General features: G+C 39.0%; 1 protein-coding gene across 1 annotated transcript in view; it reads right to left on the reverse strand.

Annotated features, from left to right (window-relative positions):
* The window catches only part of LOC130927212 (protein HEG-like), a 51,358-nt gene that overhangs the window by 20,896 nt on the left and 3,245 nt on the right, over positions 1-27,217 (reverse strand). The window contains exons 2-8 of the mRNA XM_057852868.1: positions 18,814-19,747; positions 9,725-10,194; positions 3,827-3,943; positions 3,515-3,637; positions 3,343-3,437; positions 3,000-3,055; positions 2,715-2,878 (exon numbers count right to left, since the gene is read on the reverse strand). Of these exons, the coding sequence (XP_057708851.1) occupies positions 2,715-2,878; positions 3,000-3,055; positions 3,343-3,437; positions 3,515-3,637; positions 3,827-3,943; positions 9,725-10,194; positions 18,814-19,747 (1,959 nt within the window). The remainder of the gene's footprint in view (positions 1-2,714; positions 2,879-2,999; positions 3,056-3,342; positions 3,438-3,514; positions 3,638-3,826; positions 3,944-9,724; positions 10,195-18,813; positions 19,748-27,217) is intronic.

Raw genomic sequence — 27,217 nt, forward strand, 5'->3', positions numbered from 1 at the left:
CTCATGACATGAGTATTCTTTTCACACAATACTTTTTGACTTACATTCAAGGGAATTTTTCAGATGACCACTTTGAGTGGTCATCTGAAAGTCATATGGACTTAAAGTAATGCAACTCTTATTCGAGTGTAAATATGGCTGACATTGTTTCAAGAATAACAATATGACAATACATGACAATATACTACATTTGGGCAGTTTACAGAAAATTTACCGTTACATAAATGGTTCACGATGTCCGACGCAATTTTGACCATGTCGGAATTTTTTTTTTTTTTTTTTTAATGAAACCAAAAAGTCTTTTCAGCCTGCTTTGACTATGCGTTGTTTGGCTATGCTCATTCCCCTTTAAGTACAGCCTTACGTGTCCTTACGTGTGATGTCACGTTACTATCAGGAAATCAAACAAACAAGCCCAACTGTTTTACGTCAAGCCCAACTGTTTTACGTCCATATCTATAAAGAATTTGGGGATTTAAGCAGTTATTCACAATAATTTTCACCGGAAAAGCTCCGTTTACATAAAGCGGCTGCTAGCTACATTCACTAACAGACTAGCATTGTACTTTGACATATTTACGTAAAATAAATGCTAACTGCACGTTTTTTTTTTTTTTTTTTGCTTTTAACCAAGAATCGAGACTGTTTTACGTCCATGTCTATAAAAAAAATTCAGGGATTTAAGCATTTATTCACAATTTTTTCAACGAAAAAAGCTCTTTGTCTGCAATTCCACTCGGTCAGCTTTGATGGCCTCGCCAACGATGCAGGCCCCCTATTTATTGGCCCCGTGCCCCGTGTCCCGTCAATACATTACGAAGTCTATGTATAATCATTTTTGGATTCAATAGTTTTAGTCTATTTTTGTTCCCTTTCATAAGTATATTTATATGGTTTTAACACAACAGTGATTTTGTGGACAGACCAAAAAACTGCTAATCTGGTATAACTTGTTGCCCCCCCACCCCACCCCACCCCCCACAAAAAAAGAAATTATTTAATTTTTGCGATAGTTTTAAGATTATGTGTCAGCGTTAATTTACTATCAAGCATTTCTCATGTCTTTTTATTCCAAAAATGATTAGGAAAATATCAAAAGTGGCACATTTTGTGATGGATTCTTGCCTTTTTCTTTTTTTACTCATCTTTGTATTATTTTTTTCCGGACTAATTTTATATCTAGGTAAAAAACAAAAACAAAAAAATTAAATAAAATGTACAATTTATGTACAAATATAAACAAGGATATGTGGTTAGTTTTTTAAGCATGAATTTTTATTTTAACTGGCTAAGATAGGTTGGTTTTAAAACCAGGCTTTAATAATGGTAGTGTCTGTTCTATCCTTACAACCAGTGTTGTTAATAACGGCGTTAGAATATAACGGCGTTACTAACAATGTTATTTTCTTCAGAATTGAGTAATCTAATTACTTTTCTCATTTTGGCAACGCCGTTACCGTTACTGAGGCAGGAAAGGCGTGCGTTACTATGCGTTACGATGTCGGTTGACTGACGCGAGAAAAGTCTGAAAAAGACGGACTCACGGAGACGAGAGAGCAGAGCAGGAGTGGGGAGGAGGCAAGGGAGTGTGACGCCGTTGCAAACGCGATCCTACTATGCTAGGTGGCTCCAATAATACCTGACTGTAGCCAATAGCCTACAAACTATGCCCACATGATGCTTAGGTAGATATCACATATATACAGAACTAGATGCAAATGACAGACACGGCGGCATTAGCAACATGTATAATAAAGAACTAGGTGCGTTAGTAAACAGCCGCCATTTTAAAGCAGTAGACTTCTCAGAAAGGCTCTGCTGTAGAGAACCTTCCTAGCGAACCTAAAAAACTTTTTATCTAAAATGCTCCTAAATCGGCAAAATCTTGACTTAAATCTATCTTTAAATGATGAAATAGTTTTAAAACTTATACATGTCGAAAATAGACAGAAGGGAACTAATGCAATAACGGGAGAAATATTAACTTTAACGGTTGATTCACAACATTAAATGACTTTCACACATAGCAAAGGTTGCTATCTAGTTATCGTAATATCTGCAATACCCCTGTGTCTAGTTGAGTTTAGGGTAAAGAATTGGGCTAGGGCCAATTGTCCCAAAAACCGCTTAACTTCACATTGTGTGACCTGTTTGTTTTTTTTTTTTGGGGGGGGGGGGGGGGGGGGGGGAGAAAAAAAACATGAAAATTATCACCAGTTACTTTACCAAGTAAGTAATTACTCTTACATTCAGGTAACTGAGTTACTAACGCAATTACTTTTTGGGAGAAGTAATTTGTAAGTGTAGTTAAGTACTTTTTTAAAGTAAGATTAACAACACTGCTTACAACATTTACGAAAATAATCGACATGACCTATACAGAATAACTGAACTCGTTATATAATGCAAATAAAGTTGCATAAAAGTTGGTGGGGCAACTTTGAGCATCCTGAAGAGTTGGTAATGTTATATCCCTACTGTTCCTATGCAAACCTATGCCCTTGATATAATATAACTGGCTCCCTGAAGACTTAACAAAACTACAGTCTATCCATCAAGAAAATAATTGTAGTCCTGTCTGTCACTAAAACGCGACATCTAGCGGTAGAATGCAATCATGCAACATTATGTTAAGTTCCTCAACATGATAGCTCAAATGGCTCTGACAGTGACTTTTCTTGTGATAAACAGACGTTTCATGCTTTTTTCCTTACCATGATAAGTGAGTCTGTGTTGCAGCACCATGTGGCAGTGAGAGTGTGAAGAACTGCAGTTTTTTAAATACATCTGGACACTATTGGAGACCTCCGTACTCGTCACGTTAGAGGAGCTGGAGAACATGTTGACGGCCGATATATAAACGCCGTCCTGTTGTTCTCTGTGGAGACGAGGTCTTTGTATGAGTCTATGTACAGTATTATTTTGACAAATAGCCCCTTATTTAGTTACATATATTGTTGCTTGAAAGTGGATTTAAAAGTAATGTGTCATGAACTTACTTCTTACTGAGGGTGGAGCGACTGTAACCTCTGAGGGAGGACAAGGAGGCATTTAGCTGAGATGAAGAGAGGACATCAGTGAGATGTAAAAAACATGAAAGAAGTACATAAAATTAAGAACGTTAAAGAAATGCTTCAAAGTAGTTAAACATTTTTGCATGTGTGAGGAACACCTTTGTCATTTTGTAGTAATCAAGTAATCATAAAATCATCCAGTGACAGTTAAGAATATTAAAATACTAGTTAATATTTTGAGCGATGATAAATTTCACTTATTTTCTAAATCCAATCGCACGAGAACAAACTGTTCAACTTTTGAGCGTTCACTGCGTAAATTTCTCACCAGTTGAATAATCTCCCTCTGGATCTCATGTATTGTGGCATTCTTGAAGAGACTTTGGTGATGTGACACACTGAATGTTCCTAAAAAGGTTTTTGCTGTGGAGGGACAAAATACAACGAGAGCTAAATAAAGGAGTTTGCAATAGGACAATTTCAATTTATTAAAAGGTTACTTTTAGTGCACGTGCGTCCGTCCTCCAGGTCGAAGCCCAGCGGACACTCACAGCTGAAGGAACCCCTTGTGTTTATGCATGTGGAGCCAACAGGACAGGGATCCTTTTCACACTCATCCATATCTGTACATACAATCGCCTTTTAGCCATCTAAGACTTGATGCTAATTACAATGTCATTATCCAACTGATCCATATTTAGCTCAATTTATGGTGCCAGTTTGTAAATAAAACCTAAATCTGCACCTTTTTTTTTTTTTTGGGGGGGGGTGGGGGGGGGCGCTCTTTCCTATAAGATGTATTGGAAGCTCACCCTGATTACAAGTAGGGCCCGTCCAGGCCTGCTGACACCCACATGAGAACTGATGATGTTTGTAGCTCATGCACGTCCCTCCATTCATGCATGGGTCTGACATGCAAGGGTCTGCTTCTGTTCATGAAGACACAAACAATGTTTTAATAAATAAACAACCTATCTTAGTACTTGGTACATTACAATTGATTACCACTTCCCCAAATCATTAAACAGGATTAAGGAATTTTGAACGTATGGATGGATGAGTGTTGTCACAGACTACTTGAAAAAGTAATTTAATTACCAATTACTGATTACACCTCAAAAAAGTAATCTAGTTACTTTACTGATTACTTACTTAACAGAGTAAGATACTTTAAAAGTAATTTATCGGTTACGTTTGACCAATTTTTCTCCCTTTGCTGCCTCAACATAAGAATGACACCAGAAAAATGTAATCGCGTGTAATTGACTTTCCGATAATTGAATTTAAAGGGGACGATCAGAATTTTTCACATAAGGCTTAATCTTCGAGTTAGCAGAGGTTTAATTAGTCAATGGACTTGATTTCAACCACCATTGACTCGCGCGAGCTTAGTCATTCTGGAGCCCTGAAACACACAAATATCTGACAAACTGCATGGAACTTGTTGATATCAACTCCACCAATTAATTAAACCCCGCCAACTCAAAGATTAAGCCTAATGTCAAAAATTCTGAATTTCGGGTTAGGGTTTAGGGGGTACGGTTAACAGCATATTAGTGCCAATGTAAAATAATGCAAATTGACTGCACAATAATCAATAACACGCAAATGAACTGCACAGATCAATAAAAACAAAGGTGGGGGCGGGCGCGCACAACCCGGAAATACGCCGTACACACACACGGTCAATTTGGCCACAAAACGTGGCGGTCGCTAAGCACTTTACATTCAGTCGAACTGACAACACATCCCAAAGATGGTAAACGAACAGGTCACCTCGCGGCATAAATGTGCAACACGAATTTGATGTAAACAATGCTGCCAACTCTGAGCGACGACTACCCGCCGTTGCAACGGCAAAGCTACTAAACGGCCGTGCATGTACCAGCTCCAACCTATCGCTGGAACCCTCCAGAATGAAGGAAAAATCATCACATTCACTCATGGACGCACACAGATCAACATTCCCTCGCACATCTAAACAGGTGGCTGCACTGGGCTTGAATGTGCATCCACGCTGGCATACGCCTTCCTCAGTCCCAAAAGACTTAGCGTGTGTGACTTGAGACCATAACAGGACGTAACTGTGAGCGGTTACCATGAAAACAAACACGTCGCGGGAACCTTTAGAACATTCTCTGTTCAAAATGCTCTTCGTATATGACTGAAATCTTCTTCATTCTACATACATTATGAGGCAATAACAAAATAGTCACGCACAGACATGAAGTGAACTAACTTTAATCAGATTACTGCTTTGGAAAAATGAACGCGTTAGATTACTCGTTACTGAAAGAAAGTAATCAGATTACAGTAACGCGTTACTTAGTAAGGCGTTAGTGACAAAACTGGGATGGATGTCAATTGCTGCTAAAAATGTGTATATGACTAATACTGTGGGTACAGGGCGTCCTTGTATTCGTATGCAAAGAAATCTTTTAAGTATAGCGACAAGGTGTTTATACTGTTTAAGTGGCTTTTATGCCATTGTTTAAATACTTACACCATATTATATATATATATATACATAAAAATCAGCAGTACATTTTGAATTGTTATTTAAGTGCAGTTTTCATTTCCTTATATTTAAGAGTACTTACACCTAGAGATTAAGATAAACTTTAGTGAGTATTTTAGTATTTAGCAAACATTAGGAAGTATTTCAGGACATCTAGAAAAAATGTATTTAATTTTTAGGAATTACTTGGTCAATTAATTTTTCAGTACATCTATAACTTTGTTTCTTTTAATTATTTAACCTTTCATGAATGTTTCAGTAGACCTGAAAGCATTAAGTTGACGTTTAGGAATTATTTTCCGGATATTTAGGCGTATTAATATCATTTTTAGGGAGTATTTCAGTACATCTACAAGTATTTCAATGATTTCGTGAATACTGAAAAAAATTCAAGAGTACTTGGATAAATTTTAAGAAATATTTGATTGCATATAAGAAGCTGTATTGTCCCTGAATGCTTGGGACTGCTATAAAACTATATTTCCAAGTTGGTTATTTTGATGGATTTTTTTGTTTAACAACATACCACGAGGGAGAGCCTGAAAATTTTGAGAATGACTGATCAAGAAAATGAACTGGACTATGTTCACCATTTCAGTGCTACTGAAAATGATAGACAACCAATCATGTGGCTATTGTCATTCTTCTGCTGTGAATTTAAATTGGTTTATTAGATTATTACAAGTAGACAGAGGTGAGTATCAGGTGAAAAGAATACTCAAGTGATGAGTAACTTTGTGAGTAACTGTTTATAGTGGGGGAGGGAACCTCTTGGCACCCCATGATACGATACGATTTGCAATAAAAAGCTCCCGATAACGATCTCACGATATGACGATACAACGATTATCGATACATTGGTCAGGAAATCATTCTACAATATTCTACAAAACAACTAATAAACAGGAAAAACAAGCTATTTTCATCCTTCTGCTGTAAGTTTATCCCTAGTAGATGTCCAATCCATTTGAACTGGGAGGGCATTCACTGCCATTCATCCTATGCCAAACGGATTGGACGTCTATGGTGATCAACGGCAAGCAACGTGTTTAATTTGGGGGTATTTCAGGTCATTTGCTGTTGATTTTCAGTCACTTTCTGTCGAATTTGGGGCATTAATGGGTCACTTCCTGTTGATTTTGGGTTACAGAACAGGAGGTGATCCGTGAATCTCCCCTAAATTAATAGTCAGTGACTCAAACTCAACAAAATTGACCTGTAAATGCCCCAAAATTCAGATAGACTGGCTGTATATTAGGGATGTGACAAAATATCGAAATGGTGATATATCGTGATACTTTGTATTCCAAAAAGTTATCGATATGCTCCTGTCAAGAATCGAGAAATCGTTTTAAAAAGGGGTCAATATTAAAACAAAACAAAACAAAAAAAACAACGGAACCATCAAGTTGCTACCAAAATCTTTCACCATATTAGTGTCTCAGTTAACTCTAAGGCTGCCATTGACGGTGCTCGACGCCCAATCCATTTAGACTGGGAAACGTTCGTTCATTCAAAACCAGAGCATTCACAGTGATTCGGTCCGATTTTCGGGACATTTACAGGTCACCTTCTGTTCATTATAAGGCATTTACAGGCCATTTCCTGTTGAGTTTGAGTCACTGCCTATTCATTTGGGTGATTCTCAAGTCACTTCCTGTTCTGCAACTCAAAATGAACAGGTCACTTCCTGTTTAACTCTAAATAAACAGGAAGTGACCCATAAAATACCACATAATCAACAGGAAGTCACTGAAAATCAACAGGTAAATGAACTTACATGGGCCAAAATTACCTCATTGCCTGGCATTGGCTGCCACTGACGGCCATAGACGTTCAATCCGTTTGAAGTGGGAGGGATGGCAGGGAATAAACATTCGTTCATTCGCTGCCACCCTCCCAGTTCAAATGGATTGGACGTCTACTAGTGATTAACTCATTCCAATTCACAGCAGAAGCTTGTTTTTCTGTTTATTAGTTGCTTGTAGAATATCTTAGAATGATTTCCTGCCAATGTATCGATAATCGTTGTATCGCCATATCGTCAGATCATTGTTATCGTGAGCTTTGTATCGCAAATCGTATCTTATCGTAAGGGAACCAAGAGGTTCCCACTCCTACTGTATATGCTCTGGTTTCTGGTTCCTCCCAGTTTATAATGATTGGGTGTCTAGAGTCATCAATGGCAGCCATAGAGTTAACAGAGACACTATGATGGTGGAAGATTTGGGTAGCTACTTGTTGGGTATATATATATTTTTTTAAACATTGACACCTTTTTATACATTATGTTTTACATATTATTATTATATTTATATATATTGATTTTTGGCAGGAGCATATCGATTACCGTAATTTCCCGAATATAAGGCGCACCCGTGTATAGCGCACACCCCAACTTTACCTGTAAAATCTAGGGAAAATTCTTGTACCCGTGCATAAACCGCACCCTAATTTTAGCACCAATAAATATGAGTCTCGTGTCTCGAACTTTTTTTTTTTTTTTTTTTTTTTTTAATCCTTTTGTCAAATATTAAAAAAAAAAATAGAATATTAATTTTCGGTGTTAAAATTGCTCACAGTATACGATAATAATTTTCACAAAGTAAGGAGTTTTAGCAAGTTTTAACAGAATTCAACAGCGGAACTAATGTTGGCAAGTTGTGTAGTTCCCGGGGGGGAAGAGTTTAGTTAAGGGAACAGCCGGAAGTAAACAAATGTCCCGCGATTTGCGTGCAAGACGTACGTTGTTACTTTGTGAGTTTCAATGTAAATAAAACAACGCGGCTTGGCTCAGTGGTTCGACACTCTTCTTCAGACTCCTGTCCTAGCTTGCCACACGGTCAACATCTATACGAAACGGATCGCTGTATCCGTTCTCTTAAAGACAACATCGCCGTGTGCCGCCATGTTGCAATGCAAAGGTAAGAAAAATGTACCGGTAAATAATAAATGAATAGTACAAAAAACATTTTAATTTTATTAGATGTGAAAAATATCATGAAAACGATTATTTACCACATGAAACTTGATTATTATATCACTGTCGTTCGGATTAGATAATATTGTGCTGGTCCATGCTTACAATGGAACATGAATCACGATGAATTTTTTCTGTCTCCGTCCCTGTACCCGTGAATAACGCGCAGCCATGATTTTACGAGTAAATTTTGGGGAAAAAAAGTGCGCGTTATATTCGGGAAATTACGGTACCTTTTAATACAAAGTGCCACAATATATCACCATTTCGATATTTTGTCACACCCCTAGCTTACAGTGTGATAATTTTTCAAACAGATATTTTTTTGTTTCCTCAGCCAACATCATCTATATGAACTGTTATTATTATACTGTGCTATAACTGTAACTGATTACATGACCATATTAAGCCCAAAAAATTAAGAAAAATCATCAAATTCAAACTAGAAAAATGAAACATTACCTGTCCAAAGAGCAATCATGCCCTCTAGTGAGGAAAAAACATCATTCCTTCCATCAATTGAAATAGAGTCTATCGGTGTCAAATAAATCGCTGCCAAACAAAAACTGAGAGAAAGTTTCAAACACATCCGCGCTTTCTTGTAATGTCGACTCTGTGTCAAATAGTTTAATTTGTGTAGCGCTTTAAAGACGTTATGTGATTGAACAGGCTGGCGTGATCATATGACGTCCGACTGTTATATGACTTTATTGTTACATATGATTGATATAATTGACTCATGTGATTATGATTGCGTCATCTCATTGGTGAAACTGGTAGTTTAGTCCAAAGTAGCAGGGTAATAGTAGCGTTTCTTCTTCACGAATCTATTCAAGTAAAAGCAAAAAATATGGCGTGATAAAATTACTCTTAAAAGGACATTTTTCCTCAAAAACTTACTCAAGTAAATGTACCGGAGTAAATGTAATGTGTTACTATCCCTCTCTGCTAGTAGACTAGATTAAAATTGGTTAATCACCAGTAAGCGTGAAGTCAATTTGAACTGGGAGGGCTGCCAGCGAAAAAATATTCGTTCCTTTGCTGCCAGCCCGTCCAGTTCAAATGGATTGGACGTCAATCGCCCAGGCAGTCAATGAGTTAAAGTTCTGCCAGCATGTTTCATGTTAATTTACAGTATACTCGGTATATGATGTTTTTTTTTTTTTTTTTTTTTTTTCCAAAATTTTAAAATAACACTTGGTTATTACTCACTTGTTGGAGTTGCTTTCGTGGCTAGGACATGAGTGGGTGTTGTTGTCGTCACTCCCTCTGTGGTCACCCTGTCTGTTTGTTTTTGAGTGGTGTAGAGAGACCCCGGGCTTCTTGTCGGGTCGCTGAGGATGTAAGGAACAGTAGGGCTTTGGGTCGGTGTGGTGACGACCACGGTGGCTGTGCTCGTTTCCAGAATCGAGGTGGTGACGTCAGTGGTCTCCACAATCCCGGCTGATGACGACAGGCTTCGGTCAGTGTTGGAGAAAGGAGTAGTTGGGGCTGCAGTGCTATGTCGAGCCAGTGTGGGGGTGCTGGTTATAGACGTTGTGGAAGGGATGATGGCTTGGGTGGGTGACTCTGGAGTAGAGTGGAGCGATGTGCTACTCAGCTTGGAAGACGAAGTGGCGAGGAGTAGAGAGCTGCTGGTGGACCTAATTGATGTACTTTTATCCGCTACTGTTATTTCAGATCTGTTAGGAGTAAAAATTAAGAGACATGCTTTTTTTTTTTAATAATTTCACAGTCGAACAAGTTCAAACCAATTCAAAAAACAGAAAAAATTATATCATGCATATCTATGTCTAAGATGACTTCAGACAAAAGGCGTGGTGAAATTTTGCCTCTAAAACAAAAAAAGGCATTTTTCATCTACTCATGCTACTCCGACCAGCAAATTTGCTGATTTTTTTTTGTTGCCTTCACAAGTAAGTAAAACTTAAGGAAGGTGGAGGTTACATATTCGGTTCCGTAACCCTGTATGATTGTGTTCAAGATAAATCAAAAACTGGTAAAGGCAGGGGTCGACTGTAAAAATGGCCCGGACGTACTTTTAAAACCGTCAGGGCCATCAGAATGCTCCAACCACTAACCAGTAAAAGTAATGTGTCGATTAAAAAAACAAAAATCTTGTTTTTAGTGATTCCGTGTTTTGATTACGTTACGCTATCCCAATATAGGACAACCTTACAGTGTATGCTGCCAGCCGTTGCTCTCCGTAGGGCATATACACACCTCGTTCGCTCGCTCGCTCCCTCCCTCACCTGATAGGTGCTGCTGACTGATTGTCAGGATCTAAGTAGCCACCTAACGTTATACTACAAGACGACATGTTTCTGAAACCCCCAGCATTCAGCCAAGCACCGGGGGAAAAAAAGACCACTCAAGACAGAGAAAATCCCCGAAGGAGTTCAGGGAAAACAATTTCCACTAGGCCTGCAAGCAGGACTGAACGGGCCCTCGCAGTTTGGCGCAACTCGGACGCCACGCAAACTCGGACGGTATGCAGGTCGGGGTGGTGGCAGACAGCCCCCCTCTACATCTCCCAAGTTATCACTGTTCAAAATATGTGGAGAGAGAAAATGATGACAGTCATAATCACTTTCCTTTTGGACCCTTCTGCTTTACCCAAACCTCAATAATTTTCATCAGGCACCTGAACACATGTCTTAAGGCTCCCCTGATGCAGGTTTGAGGTGAATAGATTTTTTTTCCTTGGAGGAGGACCCTGTTTCGTAAAAAAGGCATTTCCTGTTCCCACTAGGGGGCGCTAGGCCTAATGAGTAATATTTCAATGCACTCGTGTTAAGGGTGGGATGCCGCATATACATGCCAGATATGAAAAAGATTGAACGTTGTTTCAAGGAGCTATTAGTCCTTTACTGAATTTGTCATTTTGCCGAAAAAATGGCCGACTTTGGCACCACGCCCAGGTCAGACCCATGAATGAAAACGCACCATTTTGAAAAGTTTAGATTTCATATGTCTCCTGAATTGTCTAACCAATTTTGAAGATGATCCAACTGATTCCCTCTGTGACAAGGTCTCAAATGTGCACCCTGTTAATTGATAAAAATTTCACATTCGATCCAAAATACCCGATTTCCTGTTGGGTTTGGAATATGGGTGCAAGAGACTTTTTGGAGCAGTTTTGCACAAGGTATCGACTCCCCAAATTTCATTGCTCTACGTTAAAAAAACCTAATAGGAAACGCCTTTTTGAAAAATTCAAGGGGGCGCCACTGAGCCATTTTGTTACATTTTTTTGTAACGTTGCAAGATTATCGAAATCCACACAAAGCCGCATGTATGTGCAAAATTTGGTGAGTTTTCGTGCATGTCCAGGCCTCCAAATGTAAATTGTACTAGAAATGGACAGAAATTTCACATTCAATCCAAAATACCCGATTTTCTGTTGGATTTGGAATATGGGTGCAAGAGGCTTTTTTGAGCAGTTAGGCATAAGGTATCTACTCCCCAAATTTCATTGCTCTACGTTGAAAAAACCCAATAGGAAAGGCCTTTTTTAAAACTCCTTTCTGTCGCCACTAGTTGGCACTGTAGAGTTGATGCAAATGACCCCTACAGGACCCTTCAGGGTATGACTCTCAACAAGCATGGGAAGTTTGGCGCAGATATGTTGTATATCTGCTGAGTTATGACTGTTCAAAGTATTTTGCGAGACAAATTGTTGACGATCATTTTCACTTTCCTGTTTGGACCCCTCCGCTTCAACGAAACCTCAATATTTTTCATCAGGCACCTGAACACAGGTCTTAAGGCTCCCCTGATGCAGGTTTGAGGTCAACAGATTTTTTTCCCTTGGAGGAGGAAACTGTCTCGTAAAAAAAGGCATTTCCTGTTCTCACTAGGGGGCGCTAGGCCTAATGGGTAATATTTCAATGCAGTCGTGTTCAGGCTGGGATACCGCATATACATGGCAGATATGAAAAAGATTGAAAGTTGTGTCAAGGAATTATTAGCCATTTACTCAATTTGTAGTTTTGCCGAAAAAATGGCCGACTTTGGCACCACGCCCAGGTCAGACCCGTGAATGAAAACGCACCATTTTCAAAACTTAAGATTTCATATGTCTCCTGAACAGTCTCACCAATGTTGAAGATGATCCAACTAACTCCCTCGGCGAAGAAGTCTCAAATGTGCACCCTGTAAATCGATAAAAATTTCATATTCGATCCAAAATAACCGATTTCCTGTTGGGTTTGGAATATGAGTGTAAATGCTTTTTTGGAGCGGTTTTGGACAAGGTATAGACCCCCCAAATTTCATTGCTCTAGGCTGACAAACCCTAATGTTATAGGCCAATTTTAAAATTTCAAGGGGGCGCCACTGGGCCATTTTGTTACATTTTTTTGCAACGTTGTTAAATTATCGAAATTTACAATTTTCCGCACGTATGTGCAAATTTTGGTGACTTTTCGTGCATGTTCAGGCCTCCAAATTGGCCGTTTTCATTTGCCCTGAAAAAAAAAAAAAAATAAATTAAAAAAAAAAAAAAAAAAAAAAAAAATCCTTTGCAAAACAATAGGGCCTTCGCACGCTTAGTGCTCGGGCCCTAAATATGAAAAGAAAAGGGAGATAAAGTTTCAGCCCCAGTGGCGAGACCGCTGAAATCGGCTCAGCTACAATGAGACAAAAAACGAGTTTTGCTGTGAGGTGTGCTGATCAATGCCCACATGTGCAGACAAGTAAGTTGGAGGAAAGTTAACGAATATATGAAAATTATGGTATGAACATAACGTGATAAGTCGTTCGCATAACTACGAAGAAAACATCGTCATAACGGCAGTCTAGCTTGAAAATTGTTAGCCAATATTGCCGTAGTCATCTCTTAGACTTCTAAATTGTGTCCACGACAAACGAGGGCAGCCTTCTAGTGTGCAGCGAGGTGAAGACAGGAAAGCTTCGCCCAAGCGCAGGGCTCTCTCGCGGGCCCGTTACCCCTGGAGCTCCTGAGGAAAAAAATGTGTGTTTGTGTTTGTTTGTTTTTGTGTGTGTGTGTGTGTGTTTGTATCCCGAAAACATTAAAATTAGGGCTGTCAGACGATTAAAAATTTTAATCGACTTAATCACAGCTTAAAAATTAATTCATCGTGATTAATCGCAATTCAAACCATCTCTAAAATATGCCATATTTTTCTGCAAATTATTGTTGGAATGGAAAGATAAGACACAAGACGGACATAAATATTCAACATACTGTACACAAGTACCAGTTCTCTTTGAATTGAGCGCTTTTCTTTTTGTGAACATTATTTTTTGAGAGATAGGGATATTATTAGGGCCCGAGCACTAAGCGTGCAGAGACCCTATTGTTTTGCAAAGGATTTTTTTTTTTTTTTCAGGGCAAATGAAAACGGCCAATTTGGAGGCCTGAACATGCACGAAAAGTCACCAAAATCTGCACATACGTGCGGAAGAATGTAAATTTTGATAATTTTGCAACGTTGCAAAAAAAATGTAACAAAATGGCTCAGTGGCGCCCCCTTGAAATTTTTAAATTGTCCTATAACATTAGGGTCTGTCAGCGTAGAGCGATGAAATTTGGGGAGTCTATACCTTGTCCAAAATCGCTCCAAAAAAGCATTGGCACCATATCCCAAACCCAACAGGAAATCGGTTATTTTGGATCGAATGTGAATTTTTTATCCATTTGTAGTACAGTTTATATTTGGAGGCCTGAACATGCACGAAAACTCACCAAATTTTGCACATACATGTGGCTTTGCGTGGATTTCGATAATCTTACGACATTACAAAAAAATGTAACAAAATGGCTCAGTGGCGCCCCCTTGAATTTTTCCAAAAGGCGTTTCCTATTAGGTTTTTTTTAACGTAGAGCAATGAAATTTGGGGAGTCGATACCTTGTGCAAAACTGCTCAAAAACTCTCATGAACCCATATTCCAAACCCAACATGAAATTGGGTATTTTGATCGAATGTGAAATTTTTATCAATTAACAGGGTGCACATTTGAGACCTTGTCACAGAGGGAGTTAGTTGGATCATTTTCAAAATTTGTGAGACGGTTCAGGAGGCATAGGAGATCTAAAATTTTCAAAATGGTGCATTTTCATTCATGGGTCTGACCTGGGCGTGGTGCCAAAGTCGGCCATTTTTTCGGCAAAATGACAAACTCAGTAAAAGACTAATAGCTCCTTGATACAATGTTCAATCTTTTTCATATCTGGCATGTATGTGCGGGATCCCACCCTTAACACGAGTGCATTGAAACATTACCCATTAGGCGCCCCCTATTGGGAACAGGAAATGACTTTTTTTACTAAACAGGCTCCTCCTCCAAGGAAAAAAAATATATTCACCTGAAACCTGCATCAGGGGAGCCATAAGACATGTGTTCAGGTGCCTGATGAAAAATACTGAGGTTTGGTTGAAGGAGAAGAGTCCAACAGGAGAAGTGAAAATGACTGAAGCCATTTCGTCTCACCACAAGTTTTGAACAGTCATAACTTCTACAACATATCTGCGCCAAACATCTCGTGCTTGTTGTGTCATACTCTGAAGGGTCCTGTAGGGGTCATTTGCATCAACCCTACAGCGCCAACTAGTGGCAATAGAAAGTCACTCATTTTTCTAATATATGTCCAGTTCTTTTTTGGTTGGTCATTGTAGTTTCAAGACCTTTTGAAATACTTATTTTACGGCCCATGTCCACATCTCTCTGTCTGTTGCCGTGACGACCCTTTATTTGGTCCTTTTTTGTAGTACTCTCTCCAATAGGGCTTTTTATCTCTTAGGTATGTGAATGTAAAGAGGCGACTTTCGAGCTTGTTCGGTTCTGATGAGATGATTAGAGAGGACGATCTGCCACCACCCTGACCTGCACACTGTCCAAGTTGCGTGACATCCAAGTTGCGATAGATTGCGAGGGCCCATTCAGTCCTGCTTTCAGGCCTAGTTTTTGATGTGCTTTCACTAAATGATACTCTAGCGACTTAACTGTTCCGTCCAAATGCATGATGGGAAGTTGGGCAACCGTGACTGTCAGTGGTGGCTGCAAATGGTATACAGTATGTTCTGCGTTGTGTCCAATATGGCGTGTTAAGAAAAAGAACGTCTCCTGCTCTGCCCAAATGCATGATTGGAAGTTAGGCAACCATGATTGTAAGTAGTGGCTGCAAATGGTATACAGTATGTTCTGCGTTGTGTTCAAATAGCCTTGGTAAGAAAAGATTGTCTCATGCTCCGCCCAAATGCATGATGGGTAGGTGGGTAACCATGACTTTCAGTAGTGGCTGCAAATGTTATACAATATTTTCTGCGTTGTGTTCAATTAAGCGTGTTAAGAAAAAGATGGTCTCTTGCTCCGACTAAATGCATGATGGGTAGTTGGGCAACCTTGACTGTTAGTAGTGGCTGCCAAAGCTTAGGCCAATAAAAGGCGAAGTCCAATGAACGCCTGTGTCCACTCGCATTTCTCTGCCTTTTCGCTCTCAATTTGCTAAAACGGCGTCATTGTAAACTGTTTGAGGTAACGTATGAACAGGTCATTCGGTGCATGCGTTAATTCTACGCATCAAATATTTTAACATGATTAATTAAAAAAGTTAATTACCGCCCCTTCTTGCGATAAACTTGACAGCCCTAAATAAAATATGTGTAAGTGGTCAGTGGAGTTGATTTGGGTTTATTCATGTTTCTGGTCGGATTATTCGTGTTCTGGGTTGGTGGGCCATGCAAAGAACGGGTAAAATCTGACGCCACATACCAGATTGTTACACACCGACGTGACACAAAAATTATACAATTATAAACATCATTTTAGTTTTGGAATAGGATTATTTACCTTATTTTTTGGAGTACAAGTCGCGCCTCAGTATAGACCCTACCCACCAACGTCAAAAAATCACGTGCTCGCTGTATGGTTCCGCCCCCTTGTCCGTCATTTTGTGTCTGTATTATCAATGGTCTCAATTGATCGAGCAATTTATAATGCATTTCATGGAAGACCCGGTGCTTTCGGATGCCGTAAACTCACTTGATGCGTTGCGTAAAAGGCGTTATGTGGAAAAGCTTCAGTTTATCCATTCGCCAGATCCATATTTGATGCCTAAATCGATGTTTTTCGACCCGCTGTCTCCGCCGTATTTGCCTGACATCTGCTAGCTACCCTGATATGTACAACTATCTTGTCCACACAAAATCAGCCTATTCTCACGAAAGTTTGAAAAACTTTAAGAGCTTGGAGGCTTATAAATACCTCATTGCTGGTTGGGTGAAACAGGTCCTTGTCCACGAAAATTCGCCAGGAATCTATCTTGTGCTTGGAAAGGTGAGTTATGAAATTTTCAATTCAAAATCTTTTGTTATTGCTAACATCCACTGTCAAGTCTAATGTATTTCATGTCGTTTGTCAATGGAGTTAGGGCTTTTAATGTTTATATGGTTTAGCGATAGCACTCTCACTGCATACATACGTGTATGTTGTCGGCGATTAGCCTAGCAATGATCTTAATTGTGGTTGTCAGCCCAAAACCCTCTAAATATATATTAAATGCATCTTACCAGATATAAAATGACTACTACATAATCTGTGGTAATCGTTTGGAGCCCAGTTTTCTCGTTGAATTGCAGCAGCCCATCTCGCTCTCTTCTCTCCGGGTCTCTCGGAATCCGGTAGAACTTCAAGTCTCTCCGTCTTCTCCGTCTATCTTCTCTGTTATTGCAACCGACCACCACACACGCCTTCACCATTTTGATTATTAATGTTAATGAGCAGAAAAACACGTCGTAAATAGGAGGAATGTACGTAGCCGTAACAGGTAAACATGATGTGTTGACGGACAAATGGGCGGCACCAGTCAGGAGGAAGGAGTTGTGACGTCACGTGGGTAGGGTCTATAAGTCGCACCAGCTATAAAATGCCCAACGAAGAGAAAAAAAACATATTCAAGTCGCACTGGAGTATAAGTCGCATTTTTGGGGGGAAATTTACTTGATAAAATCCAACACATAGAACAGACATGTCATCTTGAAAGGCAATTTAATATAAAAAATAAAATAGAGAACAACATGCTGAATAAATGTACAGTGTACAGTGCATGAACAACGAAATGCGAATATACTGTCTTCACCAGGACCCTACTGTTCGGTCCTGGCTATTCAGCGGGCTAAACTCCCAAATGACGATGCTGGACGTCCGTATAATTTGCTGAATCAATTTCGTCCTCGATACCAAACAGGTTCGCATCGACGTAAATAAATGATAATTTGGTGCTATTACAGCAATGACATGACACAAACGGTTAGCATGCGCTTGCTAGTATTAGCGCATCGTTCAAACAACCACACAACTGGCTCTAAGTGTCCGATCGCGGGTGGAAAACACACAACAACAACAGAAAAGATGATACACAGGCGTTGCCTCTGTAGAGCTATTTTACAAGCATAAACAATGAACGTAGGTTTACAGCCGTGTTTCTCTCTCGCTAACTCGCCCACTCACTCAGCTACGTAGCTGTCGGTCTTCTTCTGGCGTGTGAGCGCTCTTCTTCACACAAACGAGTGTAAGTACGCCCCCACATGGGCGTGAAAGCGCCACAAACTAAAAGCATGCATTTCAATATAAATAAGTCAATAATACAATTGAACACACGGCAGAACGCGAACTTGGCCATAGCTATTGAGTTATTGAGAAAACTATAGCATAAAGAACATGCTAAGAAGTTTACCAAACCATCAGTGTCACTCCAAAACACCAAAATAACATGTGAAATGATATCATAATGTGTTAATAATTTCACACATAAGTCGCTCCTGAGTATAAGTCGCACCCCCAGGCAAACTATTAAAAAAACTGCGACTTATAGTCCAAAAAATATGGTACACTAGATTTATGTTTTTGCACCGTTTTGCTGCACTTTTCATTATCTAGCGCGAAAAAATGAATGTTATTCAAGCAAATTGTTCTTTTTCGTGATTATTGGGATCAATAAGTGACGCGTTGACCTGGGCCAGTGATTTTTATAGTGGGACCAGTGAACTTAATTTCCCTTATTGTCTACCAGTGTAAAGTGATTATTATTATTACACTTGCAGGATATTTTTTGTAATATAGATATGTAATGAGGTAAAAATCATAGAGGTCGATAAATCTGGTGAAAATTTGATAATGGATTAACCTATTTAACTCAAAAATTTAGAAAGTTAAAGTTAAAATCAAAGCATATGCTAATATTTACCCCATAGTAATTATATAAATAACATTTAAGAACCTCTGCACAAGTGTATTAATTTATGGCGTAAAAAAAATAATAATAATAATAACTTACCTGTCAGTTACAGTGACTGATGTTGTAGTGATGAAGTCGTCAGTTGATTTCATGTGGGTGTCATACTGATTTGTCGTACCACTAATCAGTGGGGGAGCTGTGGTGAAAGTAAAGTGTTCCTCCTCGCTTCTAGATAAAATCTCCTCTGTGCTCAAGCCAGTGTTCTGAGAGCTATAGCTTATGGTCACCCTAGAAGATTCAGTGAAAGGTTCCACTGTGGACTCCTGGTTGGGTACAAAAGTGGGATTCTTCACGGGCGATACTGCTGGATATGTGGAGTAGAAGTAGTCATTTGATTTTTCGGTGCTGGACATGCTGGGCGTCGAGAGTGAAGTTGCCTCTGATGTTAGCATGTGTTGATGTCCAGTGGCATTCAGCTGTCCGGCAAGGGTTTGGGTTCCTTGGGATGTTTCGGGAAATGACGACTGAGTGCGCAAAAGGTCTTCTGTTTCTTCAGTGGACTGTACACTGTGAGTGTAGTCTTCAGTCTTTGCTCCCCCTGGAGATGGAATGCTCCAAGTAGAGGAGGGTTGATGAGAGTTTGAGCCCTCTGTAAAGACTGAGGAGGAGGAACTGTTCTTAGAGGAAGAAGAGGTGACAGATAGCAGGGTCCTCTCTCCAGCCCGGCTGATGGTGGTTGAGGTGAAGATGCTGTCTGTGAGGGTTTGAGTCTGCGACCTGAAGGGGATGACTTCTCCAAGATGGAGATTAGAGGAGTCCTGTGTCGACATACGGGAAAACAGTTCTTTGTTGGACACACCGGCCGGGACACGAGGCAGGTTTTTGGTTTGTGAAGCATCACTCCAGCTTTTGCTGCTACTGCCGGTCTCAGAAGAGGTGCCGACCAGGGAGGACGTGAATGACTCAGTGGATCCATGAACAGTCTCCAGCGATTTTGTACTTATTTCTCTTGTGGTTTGTGTTTGCTCAGTGTCTGAAACATAAAACAATTGCTTTTAGACTCATTTACAGATGATATTTAAATATTGTCAGTAGTGCTGCAACGATTAATCGATTAACTCAAGTAATTCGGTTAGAATAAAGCTTCGAATCAAATTTTGCTGCTTCGAGTATTCGTTTAATTAGAGTGGCATTGTAATGGACAGTTTTGAAAGTGTTTGCATTTAGTTTTATTGATTTAGGTGGATACACTGCCTTCTAGTGGCAACAATAAGACATAACACATTTAATCTGGCTGAATCTAGCTGCTCCATGTTAAAACCGAGATATGGTAATTTTTTATTTAAACTAATAGATTTTTTTATGCATTCGTAATTTAGTTTATAGTTATATTTAGCCGTTTTTTTGTGGGAATATGTGTTTGAACAATTTGTTAAGAGCATTGTAAAAATAAACGTTAGCATTTTATAGCATTTAAGCTCGCGGCCTTTTGCTGTGCAAGTTATCCGATTGTTCTCTTGTTGTACTTAGATTCTCATTTATTATTTTTTTTATACCATTTGTGGCTAAACTCAGGTATTATAATTTCATTTATTATTTTTTTTATACCATTTGTGGCTAAACTCAGGTATTATAATTTATTTTTAAATGAAAGTGCAGTTCTGCATAGTTTGAAGGAACACTCAGGAATTTCATTTTGTAATCGTATTTAAAGTGCATGTGACACGAAAAAGCATGTTTATTTCATACTACACGCAGTATTTCATGCTCCTGAATGATATGGACGCTTGGATGTGTGTGGAAGCGATCGCTATATTTATTTAGTTTTTTTAATCCCGCGCCATGAAAATGAGTGACTTCCGGCTTCGGTCTTGCATTGAGGAGGAGGGCGCTGTGACGGGTACGGGTGAAGGCGTCCTCTTCACTAAACAGCCATACTGTTGTGTATGAGGACTAAGGATTCAGCTGATTTTGCGGATTAATACGTTTATTTTTCGCATCACGCCAGCCAAATGGCTGCAGAAAAATCTTGCTTTATGTGGGAGAGGCGTGTGCGCCTTTTTGGAGTTTCAAAAGGTTCCCATTCACCGTGGATATTTACTGTGGGACCATTGGACTTACGAGGAAGTGAGTAAACATCTTGTTTTGTATTATGTCAAATATTAATACAGCGATTACAAAGTAAACACTACAAACTTTCTTTAAATAAAGGACTACTTACATTTGATCATTGATAGGCATATAAAAAGCTCTCCTCAAGCACATTAGCTGCACAACATATGCAGCCGCCCTCCTCCGGGGAACGAACTGTAAATTGCTCTCTGCCAGGCGGGTTGCCGATCCGTGAAGACAAACGACAACCCAGTCGTCATGTCAAATAATCCGGGCTAGTTATGTGTGATTTTCCGCTTCGAAGACTTTGAAACATCACTCGGTTCGGGTTAGCATGTTGGCTAGCTGTCAGGCCTCTTGGTTTGTTTACATTCTCCGAAGCCGGGGAAGAGAAATGACATATGTCCGATTTAGGTGTCATAAAATATCGTTCGGGAGATGCGACAGTAAAGGGGAAGTCGACAGTTTTGACCATTATGGAGTAATTTTGCCATGTCGTCCTGAATAAGTGCATTTTTATCATTTCATATTCCATTTAGCAAAAGACTGTTATTTGTCATGACCATGCTATTTATTTAGCAATTGGGGAAAATACTTGGATAAAAAGAATATCCTGTAAAAATATTGACGTAAAGAGACAGAAACAATGACATTTTGCAGCTCTCTTCGTCACGTTTTCCTCTTTGTGAATAGTTCCCCCTCGACAAGCTGACTGGTCCTTCTCAAGCCATTTATTTAGCTATTGGGGGAAAATACTTGGATAAAAAGAATATCCTGTAAAAATATTGGAGTAGTGAGACTGAAACAATGACATTTTGCGGCTCTCTTCGTCGCGTTTTCCTCGTTCTGAATAATTCCCCCTCAATGGGCTGAATAGTAAAACCGATGAGCCCAGTCTCCCGCGGACGTCATCCACCTGTTGGGGACGCTCGAGCTCTATAGACCCTACCCACAGACGTCACAGAATCACGTGATCGCTGTATTGTTCCGCCCCCTTGTCCGTCATTTTGTGTCTGTATTATCAATGGTCTCAATTGATCGAGCAATTTATAATGCATTTCATGGAAGACCCGGTGCTTTCGGATGCCGTAAACTCACTGGATGCGTTGCATAAAAGGCGTTATGTGGAAAAGCTTCAGTTTATCCATTCGCCAGATCCATATTTGATGCCTAAATCGATGTTTTTCGACCCGCTGTCTTCGCCGTATTTGCCTGACATCTGCTAGCTACCCTGATATTTACAACTCCACACAAAATCAGTTTGAGAAACTTTAAGAGCTTGGAGACTTATAAATACTTCGTTGCTGGTTGGGTGAAACAGGTCCTCGTCCACGAAAATTCGGCAGGAATCTATCTTGTGCTTGGAAAGGTGAGTTACGAAATTTTCAATTCAAAATATTTTGTTCTTGCTAACATCCACTGTCAAGTCTAATGTATTTCATGTCATTTGTCAATGGAGCTAGGGCTTTTAATGTTTATATGGTTTAGCGATAGCACTCTCACTACATACATACGTGTATGTTGTCGGCGATTAGCCTAGCAATGATCTTAATTATGGTTGTCAGCCCAAAACCCTCTAAATATATATTAAATGCATCTTACCAGATATAAAATGACTACTACATAATCTGTGGTAATCGTTTGGAGCCCAGTTTTCTCGTCGAATTGCAGCAGCCCATCTCGCTCCCTCCTCTCCGGGTCTCTCGGAATCCGGTAGAACTTCAAGTCTCTCGGTCTATCTTCTCTGTTATTGCGACCGACCGCCACACACGCCTTCACCATTTTGATTATTAATGTTAACGAGCAGAAAAACACACCATAAATAGGAGGAATGTACGTAGCCGTAACAGGTAAACACGATGTGTTGACGGACAATTGGGCGGCACCAGTCAGGAGGGCAGAGTTGTGACGTCACGTGGGTAGGGTCTATAATGGTAGGCGTGTCTAACCGGCAGATTAAAAGACTAATTTCTCATCATCTGCGCTTTGCTAAATTGTTGTATATTCTCAAATCGTCTCAAAATATGATTCTAATTCACATAATAATGCTATTTAAGACTTTTTTTTTCTCCTGTCGTATGCTCTTTTTAATGCTCTTTTGAAATTGCAATCTTAGCAAGCTGTTGTTTTACTTTTCCTAAAATTCCTTCTGCAACCCATTAAATGTTCCTAATCCGATTACTCGATTATTCAAACAAACTATTTGATAGATTAATCAACTAGTAAAATAATTAATTGCTGCAGCCCCAAATGGTCAGTGCTGAAATACATTTATACAGTACACCCATCTTAGTCAGTACTATGATGCACTATGGTCACTATGAGACTGTCAGACACACAGACAGCTTTATAGATGATGATGTGAGGACTCCTGCTGTTTGCAGCAGAGCAGAGGCAACATTTCTGGGTGGAGAACAATTGGCAGGCGGAGTTTTCTACTCTAACATCAGCTTGAAAGCCTAAATATGGCGGCAAATGTCTCCTCTGGGGATCCGTCGCTTCCTTCCTAAAGCTGAGTGAGCATTGAGCAAAAGACAGAAGAGCGACGCTTATGGATGTGAGCCTCGCAGTTCAAAGAGTTGTTTTTAAACCCACTAACCACTGGAATTACGACTGAATTTCTTTCTTGACTTAACAAGAAAAAGTCAACAAAAATACCAACTGTGTTGTTTAGATGCATTTATTTTTATGTAAGGGGCGGGGTTTGAACAAATGCAAGTAATGTTACATTTTACCCTATTTTGGCTTGGGTCTCTCCAAGATGAACAACATATGGGTGTAACGTGGCAAGTAGTAAGAGGCTTGTAAATGGCAACTAACCAACTTTATGGCTAATGTTTGAATTATCTCCTATTTCAATCATTTGTTGCATTTTTCTTAATCATGAACAGACGCCTCACTGTGCTTTTAAATACCACCCAAATCTCGGCTGAATAAAAAAATATGTATCTTGTAACAAAGTAAAAAACAAAAAATACCAGAATCTGCTGAGCACAGTTAACTTTAATTTCCTCTACTTGTTGAATTGCAAAAATGCAACATACTCTTTACACTCAGAAGATTAAACTAGTGCCTCAATTAGCACAAATTCAAACGCACTCATTCTAACCTTCGATCCTTGCATGTGGCTTTAAACTAACTTGTGTAAGAATTATCAAGCAAATTGTATGATGCAACGGTATGGTGGTATGCAGTTGGGAACACACAGTATGAGGAACATTTGTTAGCAATATTTTGTCAGATTCTGGAGGTTTGAGTAGAGTTTCTCCACATGTTGGACACATGGCGACAACTTCTACTTTATTGTTTTCCTTCCAATAACTACTGAGATAGAGACACTGAGGGATTCAAATGTCAAGAAGAAGTATTACACACGAGCCTAGTACACTAGAAAGGAATTTATAGAATGTAATTTAGAAACAAATGATGAAATTAGACCCCCCCCTGCCTTAAAATGTGCACTATGTGCTGGTTCATTTTATTTTCCTTCTATGTTTGAGTTGAATATTCAAATTACTGTATATAAATTTTCACTGTCATATACTGTACATATAATTACCGTATTGGTCCGAAAATAAGATGGCCCTGATTATAAGACGACCCCCTCTTTTTCAAGACTCAAGTTTGAAAAAAGGCTTTCTGAACACCAAATTAATTTTTATACAGAAACTAATTACAGTACATCTGAAACAAATGATTATAACAATATATTTGAGAGAAAAAGCATGTAATTTTGCCTCATTCAAATCTTAATATCAGAACACTAAATATGTAAACTAGAGTGCAATCACATTCGTAAATGAATGGCTTCTGGTTTTTGAAATGTAAATAAACTAATCTATTGTGATAAAACAACAAAATTGCAATAACTGCATTAACCATCAAAGTGAAGTCTAACTGTAACTGTAGTCTTGAAAGAAATCTGAATAGGGAAAAACATTGCAATAAAATAATGCAAACTGGTTAAACTTGAGAGTAGCTGAGATATGTCATGACTCATGACAGAACATTGCTTCTATGATATCTGGCGCCATCTAGCGTCGTGAATGGGTATAATGTCTAGACCGCGAATATAAGACGACCCCCACTTTTTCAGTCTTATTTCAATGCAAAAAACACTGTCTTATATTCAGGCCAATACTATAATCCTACAGTATTACTTCCATTTATATTTTGTTGCAACAATATTTCTTTTATTGGTCCACAATTTTATTATTGACTCGAATATTTGGAAATTTGACATGTATCGGTATCTGCCTTTTTTTTTTTTTTTTAATCCGACCGGCCTAAATTTTAAAAATCTATTTAAAACCGGGTTATTTTGGCTCAGATGCAGCCGCGCCTCTCTCTCCTGCCTGATGTCTCATGCACTAGTATTCATCCCCTTCTCTGATTGGTTAAATGGTAATGGTAAATTAGGAATGTGCCGGTATGAGATTCTGACGGTATGATAACCGTAAGCAAAAATATTCGGTTTCATAGTATCGCAATTACACCTCAAATATGAGTTACTTTTGAGTTACTCTGGGTTACACGGTTGAACAGGATATTCATTTTTCAGAACATACTAGCAAATTGAAACATAAGTATAATGTGAAGTTAAAATAAATAAAACAAATAACAAAAAATAATAAAAATTCTAAATAAAATTGAAATAAATGCAATCCTTTAGGTGAGCGTAAACCCACAGCCACAGCTTAACGTTATTGCCATCAGAACAAAAATAATTGAATTATTTTCCATAAAAAGCACATGTGTATGACTCGTATCATGTTTACATTATACACACACTCTCTTTCTCAACAAAGACAGTTGCCGGAGAGAAAAAAACACATGTTTTACCACAGCTAGACACACTAAACATGCTGGAGTTAACTCTCATAGCTGGTGGGAAACGTTCATGACAGTGTTTACTAACATTACTTTTGTATAAATGCGACATCATATTGGAGGTATTGCCTCCTCGGCAGCCACCCTCCGCAAACATGTATTACATGTTGGTTGGCCCTCCTCCTCTAATCTGCAGCCATCTGTAATTTTTCTGTAACCGAAGTATTCCTATACTAGCAATTTCGTTTTCTTCAATGGGGGGAAAAAGTTCCGGAGTTTCAGCCATCGTGTAGCACAGCTGACTCACTGACATTGAGCAACAACCGGTGGGGGAGGGTTGAGCTTTGAAGCTGCAAGCGAGGGATCTCTCTCTTCATTTATGGTACATAAAACAGCTAATACCTTTGGGACGGTATGACAGAAAAAAATTGAGGTTTTGAAACTGTGATGTTTCCATACCACGGTATACCTTGAAACCGATTATCGGCACATGCCTAAATTGGCAAATGGAGTTACTCTTGTATTGTGCTTCAAGCACTTCTGGAGCTATTATTTTCTATTTGTGTGATTTAATAAACATGATTTAGGCATTTGAATTAAGTTCAGTGTTTGCATTATTCATTTTTTACGCCAATTTTCACACTTTCACTGCAAATGAACATTGGCTCCAAAAATCGGTTATCGGCCCCTCTAACTACCAATAATTGGTATCGGTCCTGAAAACCCCTATGGGTCGATCTCTAATATATCTATGTGCTGTGAAGAATCGATTACAGCAGCAGTCTAACTTTATGCAACTAGTGTCATACAGTTAAAACAGGCAATACAACCAAAATTAGAATTTAGACTTTAGCTTGCATATTTCAGTCGTATTTAACTTTAAAGTACAACACATTCACAAATAAAATTTAACATTTTGCTGTTGGAAAAAATATTGAAGTACAGCTTTTACTGTGAGTAATTGGTTAATTACTGATTTTTAACACAGTTATGATCAGTACCACTATGGCAGTACGGCACTAAAATGACGTCATCGGTATCAGAGAGTACGAAGAAATAACGTGCCGATGCTGTGCAATATGTACTTTTTGAGATCTAGTTTGCAACTGCTGGTCACCCCACCCAAGATGGCCACAAGCTATGCACACCGACCATTTGCTTATTTTCTGCCAACCCTCTCACTTCAACTAGATTGGTACATCTAGCAAAGTCAATGGCAGACAATGAGTTGAGCAGCTTCTGATCAAGCCATGATGACAATTACTTCACAGTCAAGTGAGTATGCAGTAATTTAGTATTAAAAGAAAATAAATTATTCATAATAGTGCTGCAACGATTAATCGATGAACTTGAGTAATTTAATTAGAACAAAGCTTTTGCTGCTTCGAGTATTTGTTAAATTAGAGTGGTGTTGTAATGGTTTGTTTTGTGTTTGCAATTAGTTTTAGTGATTTGGGTGGATATACTGCCCTCTAGTGGCAACATCGAATATTACATAACTCATTTAACAGGGCTGAATCCAGCTGGTCCCTGTTAAGACCAACATATAATAAGTTTTTGT

Source organism: Corythoichthys intestinalis, chromosome 12 (genome assembly GCF_030265065.1).
Source record: "Corythoichthys intestinalis isolate RoL2023-P3 chromosome 12, ASM3026506v1, whole genome shotgun sequence".
NCBI lineage: Eukaryota > Metazoa > Chordata > Actinopteri > Syngnathiformes > Syngnathidae > Corythoichthys > Corythoichthys intestinalis.